The sequence below is a fragment of the Glandiceps talaboti genome, chromosome 8 (genome assembly GCF_964340395.1).
Source record: "Glandiceps talaboti chromosome 8, keGlaTala1.1, whole genome shotgun sequence".
NCBI classification, from domain to species: Eukaryota; Metazoa; Hemichordata; class Enteropneusta; family Spengelidae; genus Glandiceps; species Glandiceps talaboti.
In genome coordinates, this window is record NC_135556.1 from 6731084 (window position 1) to 6740318 (window position 9235).

The following is a 9235-nucleotide window of genomic DNA, read 5'->3' on the forward strand; positions in this document are numbered from 1 at the left end:
AATTTGTTAGAAAGAGAGGAAGTAAACAAAAGAATTGTTTAATAATACTTGGCAGAGCATGTTGTAAGTACAGAGCCATGTATTACATTCCGTCATTTGATAAGAACACTTTTAAAGCCTTTTCATACAACAGCTCACACTCACCAATGAATTTCAAGTTCCCCTGATATTCATGTACCTGTAAAGAGGCCATAAAACTATTCTAATCAAATCATGAAATGTAATTATTAAACCCAATTCAACTGTTTACTTTCCCCGTTTGTAATAAGTTCCACTTGTTCATGCCAGCCTGTCACTGGTTGTACAGTACATGCCATAAACTGTACACAAGGGTGATACTTGTCATAACACATACTGTAATCATAACATAAATGATGGGTATGTCAAGGGCCTTTAATAGTAATGCCAATTGACACATTACAATCAACCAGGTTAGTAATATACCAACGCGGGAAATTCTCTAGATGTCTTTGATAGATTTTCACGTACATACCCACCCAGCTCTGGCTTCTATCTCTGACTTCTCTCAAGTCACGACTAGTAGTTGCCAGCTATAAAGAGAGTCTCTAAGTCTAAAATTAAGAACTAAATGCACTCACTGCAGTGGCCCTGCTTACATAGTGTTAGCAAGTATATCTCTAGCTGTCAGTGAATGCATGAGTGAACCGTGGTCAAAACAACATGTCCTTGGTTCAACCTAGAGGTCACTGTTGTCACCTAATACAATCTAATGTTCCTGAATTCAGCAGTCTATAGGTCACTTTGCCAAAATCAAACCGTTCTTACTTGAACCAGAAAAGAGGGGGGGGGGGGGGGGGAGGGGGGTGTTATTACCTATTTTAAAACATGGTAGGATGTTTCTACATGTGTGACACACCCCATACATTACATTTGCATATCTATGTTTGGACGATCTGGCCGCAAAATATATACCCAAAAGGACAGTAGTGTATTGTTAAAATTGTATTTAACTTGAGGGTAATGCCATAACACAAAGTGTCATTGTCACAGTAGTAGTAAGAGTTTTGATCAGACATGTTTTTCTCAACTTGTAGTTTCCTATTGTGCAAACAAATACACATGTACCACCTAGTAGAGAAAGGATTAACATGCCGTTTCAGTTATCTAGAGCTGATGACATAAGCTGATGTTACCATGACAATGTTGCCATGACACACCACGAGTTTGGGGGTAGAACCTGGTACTAATAATAGATGGGCATACTAAAACTGTGGTGTGAGTTGTTCCTATGTGAATAATACATCATTGTTACACAATTGAAAAATAATAACCATTCTACATTCCTAAACACACTGACAGACACTTGCACACTTTTGCAGAAATCATTTTCATTACTGATGCATTATAGGACATTGGCAATATCTAAAGTGAATTTCACAATACCGTGCAGTTTTTCTGTTTGATACAACCATGCAGAAACCAACAAGAAACTGCATATGCCACACTTATAATATATAACAAACACACGATGAAAAGGTCCTTTGTGGTGTATGTGTTCATTTGATGTCTGTATCATGGCATGTGCATTCATTTCACTCAGACAAAATGGAGCAAGAACTGGTATTGAGAAATTTGCTGTACTACACATCACACGTTCACACGCTTTGGTATATTGGCATTACGATAATTTTATTTGACAGTGACGACTATGATACAGTAATGTGACATCACAATAAAAACAATAAACTATCCAGAACAAGGAAATAGAATGAGAAAAAATTGTAAAATATCAAAGATCTCTTTGCTCCGATACATCAATTTGAAATTACTTCTTGGTATTGATAGCCTCTCAGATAGACTATGAAAATATAATGTAACAGTCATTTGGCAGCTAGGCTCAACAGTCAGCTTACTTCCACTGGAGTGCTACCAATCGACTGTTTTACTATCTGCCTTTTAGAGACACAATAATGTGTGACTGTCAATAGTAAAATACAGTTGATTGGCGGTGCTCAACACCATCAGTTTGCCTTGACTTAAGTACTACCCAAATGACTATTCCACAGTGAACTTTTCACACTGCCTCACACACTGCTGTATACACTATCGAACAACCAGTGAATACCGATGGTAAAACATATAGTCGTTTGGCAGTGCTCAACTTTAATACTCAGCTTACCTCATTTTGGGAAAACTGCCAAATAACTAGTTCACAATCGACCTTTCAGAGACATTGCTTGTGAACTAAAATGTGACTCTACCCCGGTATCTAACTGTAAAATGTCCATCTATACTTGTACACTGTACAAACAAACTGGTTTACACTAGGAGCTCACATTCACCCTGTAAATACTTGAATACAAAACTTTTTATCAAACACAAACTTAACACTACCCCGGTACATCATACAAATATTAAATACTTTGTTTGCGAAATTTCACCCTGCACTTTTCCGATGCTAAGTGAAAGGATAGCAAGACATTTAGGAGCAGTCTGTAACATGTCAAGTTATGGCAAATCACTCTGAAGTTTCATTTTTTTCATCAGCTGACCAACCACCATGCTATAAACATACATTTAGTAGTTGATAATACATTAACAAAATATATCTGTAAGAAAAAATTGCTAGTTGTCTTCTTTTTACTCATAAATCTGGTCAACATTATATATAAAATCAAACTGACCTGTAAGTGTTCATACATATCACACTATAACTGAAAAATATTACCTGTTCTGACAACTTTGTAGCCGAGGCATCGTCTCTGTTTGAAATGTTATGTAAAGGTTACAGACAATACTACAAAATACAATGTAGGTGGTAACAGTACCAGTACAGTGAGTGCAAACTAATAAACCATTGGTAAATCTGGGTTTACCAGATATACCAGTATAGGTGAGTCTGGGTCAAAGAGCCATTGGTGAATCTGGGTTTACCAGATATATATGTAAGTCTGGGTTAACAAGCCATTGGTGGATTTGGGGTTTACCAGATATATTGGCAACTCTGGGCAAGCAGGCTAATTTGGTGGATCTGATTTGCCATGGTTTTAGGGACTTTGGACATGTTAAGGTTGTGGTGATCTTTGGTTGGGGCTGCTGGGTTGACTATATATTTGGTGGGAGTAGATGGGGGCCACCGGGGGGATTGACTTGGCATTGGTAAATTGTGTTGTCAAACTTTTTGTTGAGTTTGTATTGGTGAATGATGGGTCAATTTATGTAGTTGTTGCACAGTCTGAGTGACCGGGTATACGCTACATGTCTGGGTTTTCTAATTCAAATCAACATTATTATAAATATATTTGACACTTCAGTTTTATCAAAAGTGTCACTTTGAACTGTACTTTTGATTTCACCAGTATGGCATACAATCAGGTACCCAGAATCTCCCAAGATACTTAGACATGGTCAGATACGCTGTCTCTCTATCATACATGCCATCCTCTGTCAACACATCTTCCATTACAAACAGCTCTTGCAGACGACTACCACAGATACGTGCAACTTCAACAAGTGCAGAGCACGATAACTCACACTCACTTAAACCTACTGATGTCAGATTGTTACAGTTGCGGGCGATTTTTACAACCTCATCATCCAAAGGATAGTTACCATTTGCACAGATCACCAGTTCTTGGAGCTTGGGACAGTTTCCCCCAACTCTTGCGATAACAGCCCTGGCTACAGAACGTCCAAAGTAAAGATGGGTGACGGGCGTTTCAACTTCAAAGAAAGGATCGAAATGAACATCTTCAGTGACGTAGAAATACATGACAAGATTCATCTCTGGAGAATGGCTTGATATGGCAATCCAACTTTCACTTGAAATGTGATGAGTTGGTGCTACTCCATTATCCTCCGTTGCTACGTCGACACGAAGCTGCTTCAACTTGACATGTTTCTCACTGGATAATGCCATGAGGAGATCATCAGTGAGGTGATTGTAGTTGAGCGCCAACTCATGTAAACCATGGCAGTAATCAGCCACGCACAGAATACCTGGATTCAATCAAACAGAAAGACACAGAATATAAGTTACATACCCACAATGAATGTTCATGGACTCTGGGTTCGTAGTACATGTATCAAATGAAAATTTTGACTCAGAGTCAAAAGAATTTTTGGAAAGTATTTTTTCGTCGACATCTCATCAGAAAATCAAGATCCCAGCTGTATTACTCCAACTCATTAAACATGTCTTTTCCTCCCAGATAGCCCATTTTAGTACACCCTTGATGAAATGTCAAGGTCAAAAGTCTGTCTGAACAGTACAGTCACATCTAAACAATGTGGGTGTACACATTTGAATGGTATCTCTCAGCATAAATGTCCAAGTTTATTGAAAAATTTACATTTGATCCTGAAGACGAAGGTCAAGGTCAAAGTTCTAGTATCAAACTGGAAGCTTAACTCTCTATAAATATAGGTGTAGACACATGATTGGCATTTGTAGATACAAAACATCATACCCACAGGTGATTCAATGCCATTCAGGTTATGAGTAAGACATTATATCTGACATAAGAGGTTCAAAAAATGTTTCCGTAGCTGCTAGTACAGCTTTATATGATATATAATGGTAGCTAGTTAAGTACATGTAGAAACAATTTCTTTATTGTCTGATTCGAAAACAAAATCTTATAGCTAAGCTGATGTAGGCTTGGTGTTTCACTCATGTAACATGATATTTACAGCTAAAATGATGTAGACTTTAGTGTTTCACTCAAACTTACAGGAGACGGTTTCCATGGTAACACTGACATTATTTGAAAGATGCTAAAACATTTAAAGGTCATATCTTGTGCCCCAGAAATGGTATAATCACAATTAAAGTGTGTTTATATATATTTTAGGGGACAGGGAATTCAGTGATTACATGACCTTTTCGATTCAAGCTCAACTTAATTGTTGGACTTTTATCTAAACATTCATTGAAACTTTTCTGTATACTTCCATCAGATATGACTGGTAAAGCTATAAGTCGGTCAGAAAATAGCCAAACATACAATCTTTCCGAAAACATGAAGAAAAAAAGTATATATGAAGTTGTTTTGTAGCAAAAAGCTGTTACCAAGACAACTGCTGTCAATATTCCCAATTATACATGTCCCAAAGGGATAGAATACTAATCTGAAAGTGCTACTGATATGATGTAAGTGTGTGTATACAGGGTTTTGGGGACAAGCAATACACTGATTACATGATCCTTTCCGCGAGTTTTAATAAAAATAAAGAAAAAATAAGATGACCTTGAATTTTCACTATGACTTTGAACTTTGATCGGAAAAGTCATATGATCAATGAGTTGCCCGTCTCTCCAAACATATATACACATACTTTGATTATGATTATAGCACTTCTGGAGCCTGAGATATGACGTTTTTTAATGTTTAGCATCCTTCAAAATAATGTCACTGTTACCATGGAAACTGCCTCTTGTGAGTTTGCGCAAGAGAGTCCCCAGAGGGGCAACATCAGCTTTCTGAAGGCTCAGATATTACTCTAACCAAATATGATGTCAAAAATTGTACTTCAAACCATGTAAGGTAACTCTAAGTCTTGTTTTAAGCCACTTTTTGGACCTTGGCGTCCTGACTATTTACAGCTAAAATGAAGTAGGCTTGGTGTTTCACTCATGTAACATGACATTTACAGCAAAAATGATGTAGACTTGGTGTTTCACTCATGTAACATGACATTTACAGCTAAAATGATGTACACTTGGTGTTTCCCCCATGTAACATGACATTTACAGCTAAAATGATGTAGGCTTGGTGTTTCACTCATGTAACATGACATTTACAGCTAAAATGATGTAGACTTGGTGTTTCACTCATGTAACATGACATTTCACACACACCCTCAGACAACTTCTAATGCAAAAGAAACAATTACACAGGTGCCTATGTGAACAGTGGGGATGAAGAAGTAGTCAAGTTTAAATATTGATTATCAGTTAGAAAATAAAAAATTGCAGCCATTAAAATCATCAAATCCATGTATCATGTTTTCATTAGAAGCCTGTTTTTACTGCACTGTGAAAGAATCACAATGCTTATCACAGTTCAGTGTGATTGGGCAAAGGATCCTGCTGTGTTTAATACTGTGTGTCTGTTATTTGTTAGTCTAGAGTTGAAATGTGTCTAGCTCTGTGTCAAAAATGTATGTCCCATGAGTGAAACACCAAGCCTACATCATTTTAGCTATTAACATTATATTAACAATATTGTACATCTTGGCTTGGGTCTGTCTGGCTTGGAAAATATTGATTAACATTGATAAATTGGTATGTCTTATTTAAAGTAGGTTTGATTTTTGTCAGGCTAGACAATTTGAAAAAGCCAGTGTTAGTAAGATTTTTGTCAAGCAAGATGATAAAATGTAGTAATGTATGAATTTTGTTGAGCGAGATGATATTTTTTCAAGTCAACTGGCTTCCATTGTCCAGTCCAGCCTTGTCAAAAACAGAAGATCTGGCACTGTGATATTTTGTCTTGAGAAACTTTTGACACTTTGAGAGTTGACTAAAATATGTTTATTGAACATACCTGCTGGTGAGACATGGGGACAACTACTCATCTTCAGCAAAGTCAGCGTATCCCTACTATTGGCAACCAGTACTTTCAGAGATGGATCATCCACAGGGGTATCATCAATAGCGAGCGATGACAACGCCCTGGAGTTGACAAACACCACTGTCAATGCAGATGCGAAGTTCTTCTGGGAGACAAGCTGAAAGCTTGGTTGTGCTGCTGACATGAGGACCAAGGTGTTGAGGGAACAGTTGACCAACTGAGATAAGATACCACATGCTGTCTCAGCTGACTCTCTACTGCTGTCTACTTTTAGACTGACGTACTTCAAGTGGTGTGTATGTTGTTGCAACACTGTCTTCACCAGATCTGGTGGTGTGGATTTGAAGTATGATGTATCTTCCTTGTTGAATTCAAATTCAAAGGATCTCCACAAGTCTGGTGAATGGTAAACTTCGTTCCAGTTCTTGCAAATCATTGATGCGCGAGCTCGTTCCAAAAGACTCAACAGCTTGAAGATTTTGATGAGAATCACCGAGGGTAGACTTGACCAGTCTAGCTCCTTGAATGAATTTGTTTCTTTGAATTGACTTTTCATCTGCTGTGTTATGGCTCGTTGTCGTGATGATTTCTTTATTACTGAGGCAGTGGATACAATCGACACTTTGTTGTCATGGTACTTTGGTTCATACGACTCATAGCGAGATTCTTCAGTTGGGAGGGCGCTGTCTGGATTACTGCATGTGTATGGTTTCGGTTTGTCTTTTCTGGATTCCCACTCCATGTTTACAGAATGATGTATGTTGTTGACGACAAGAACTGACCAATACCGGAGTCTTTAGACTTGTCCTGGTATCAGATAATCTCTGTTAAAAGGTCAGAAGAAACTTCTGTAATAAAAATGACAAGAGAAGACTATGAAAATGCAGTTAAAATCTGTATCATAAATGATTAAAAATATGACTATATATGGCAAGGCATATATGCTTTCCCAATACTGAAATATGTTTACACTAACTGTAGAGTAGCATCTATTTGTTGGGGACTGATCTACCTAAATTCACCCCTGCATAGAATTCTTACAATTGGTTACTTACTTGGTCTAAACTACTATTAATTGATAACTCAAAAGACCAGACTTCTGAAAAATATATTTAAAAAACTTAAAGGATAATAGTTAATCAAATAATTTTAAACATAACCGAGGTGAAATTATTTAGGAGTTATTACGAATATATAGTCGAATAGGAAAATCCCTTCATTGATTTACGGGTGTCATTGTCAAGCACAGCACGCATACGGGACTCGCTTCTGTCTGACATTGTTCCTATTAAGAACACCGGAGAAGGAAAGGCACGAGCAGGATTACACGTAGCTCTGGATGTATAGAGTGCGGGGTTTCGACACGTCGGAGGGGAGAAGACGTGTCGAAACCCCGCAGTCTATACATCCAGACCAGAGCTAAAGACGTGTCGAATCCCCGCAGCGTGCATCCAGAACTAGACTACACACGTACACAAACACATTGTCTACAAAAAATAACCTTGAAACGATGGAACGGCCACTTCTAGAAAAATTGTAATGTTAGTTTTTGATATTGAGGTTTATGGGGGCTTTTTGTGTTGTTGTTTTTTAAATATAGCTTTTTATCGTTTTAGTGTTTGCAATCAAAACTTTCTGGAACGATAAAAAGCTCAAATAAAACAAAACCATTGACACCCACCCCCACCCCAGAGTAGGCATGTACGAAAACTGACGGAAAGCGGCACAATTTACGAATTCCAAACAATTTGTAACTACGAACACTACCATGATATATGTCTACACAATTATACTTCAAGTATTCTCGACACGAACTGACACATACAAACAAATGTTACGTTTAAATATATATATGAATTTGGCAGAGTCTGCGATGCGCCATTTTGTCGTACGTTCAGACACTAAAATTCTCTCTCATTTTCGCAAAAAAAATACACGGGTCCATCGATAGACTCAAGAAACATCATTTCATCAAATGGTATGTTTGTTGCATTTTCTGTTAATGTGAAGTTGAAGTGTTAGTCGTTATTTCGCAAAAATCAGTATGTTAAGCAACATTCACAATATGTAACCATGTTAACATACGTTCATCATGCAAACGCAATGACGACATCTCATTTTGAACATTTCGGATTTTTTTACACGAAATCCTCACGAACATGTAATTGTAATGGTATACTGCAAATAACGATATATGCCGTTAGATTGGTATTATTAGTATGATGCTATCACTTACCGATAACCATTAAGGAATGATTCGATTTCTTCCAGACATTAGAAAAATAGTCGGTGTTAACGTTGTTGTGTTGAACATGGATGACCTAAATTGTTGTGAACTCGCTGTTGCATAATAAATGTATAATGAGCTGAGCTGTCGTCGTAAGTGTCCAAGAGTGTAGCGCCCTCTACGACATGATTTCATTTCTTTTCTTTTCTTTTCTTGAGCGTGCATACTCGGGCTTTGGAGAAATTTAGTGAGACAGGAAAATTCAATGAAAAAAAACAAAAAAAAACAATGGCAAATAACAGATACAGTAAGTTACCTTGGAGGTAGAAGATACATCCATACACAGAGGTCTATTCAAATTGCATGGTTCGCTAGCGCCACAACAACACAACCAACATATCCACATCTTTTACATTCAAAAAGTAAGTGAACGATGATCAATGTTATGTAATATGTCACAATATGAATAGCC

At 37.4% G+C, this 9235-nt stretch overlaps 1 protein-coding gene across 1 annotated transcript; it reads right to left on the reverse strand.

Moving 5' to 3' along the window:
• Nucleotides 1-1667: 1667 nt before the first annotated feature.
• LOC144438708 (F-box/LRR-repeat protein 3-like) lies at nucleotides 1668-8873 on the reverse strand. The gene is made up of 3 exons (XM_078127854.1): nucleotides 8773-8873; nucleotides 6510-7384; nucleotides 1668-3960 (listed from the first exon to the last, which is right to left on the reverse strand). The coding sequence occupies exons 2-3, from the start codon at nucleotides 7276-7278 to the stop codon at nucleotides 3314-3316; spliced, it is 1416 nt and encodes a 471-aa protein (XP_077983980.1). The 5' UTR covers nucleotides 7279-7384; nucleotides 8773-8873; the 3' UTR covers nucleotides 1668-3313.
• Between the last annotated feature and the right edge of the window lie 362 nt (nucleotides 8874-9235).

Excerpts from the sequence above, each read along its gene's own strand:
- LOC144438708 (XM_078127854.1), bottom strand. The coding sequence starts at position 7,278 with ATGGAGTGGGAATCCAGAAAAGACAAACCGAAACCATACACATGCAGT. Across the intron at positions 3,961-6,509 it reads TCCCCATGTCTCACCAGCAG|GTATTCTGTGCGTGGCTGAT; the intron begins GTATGTTCAATA and ends GATTGAATCCAG.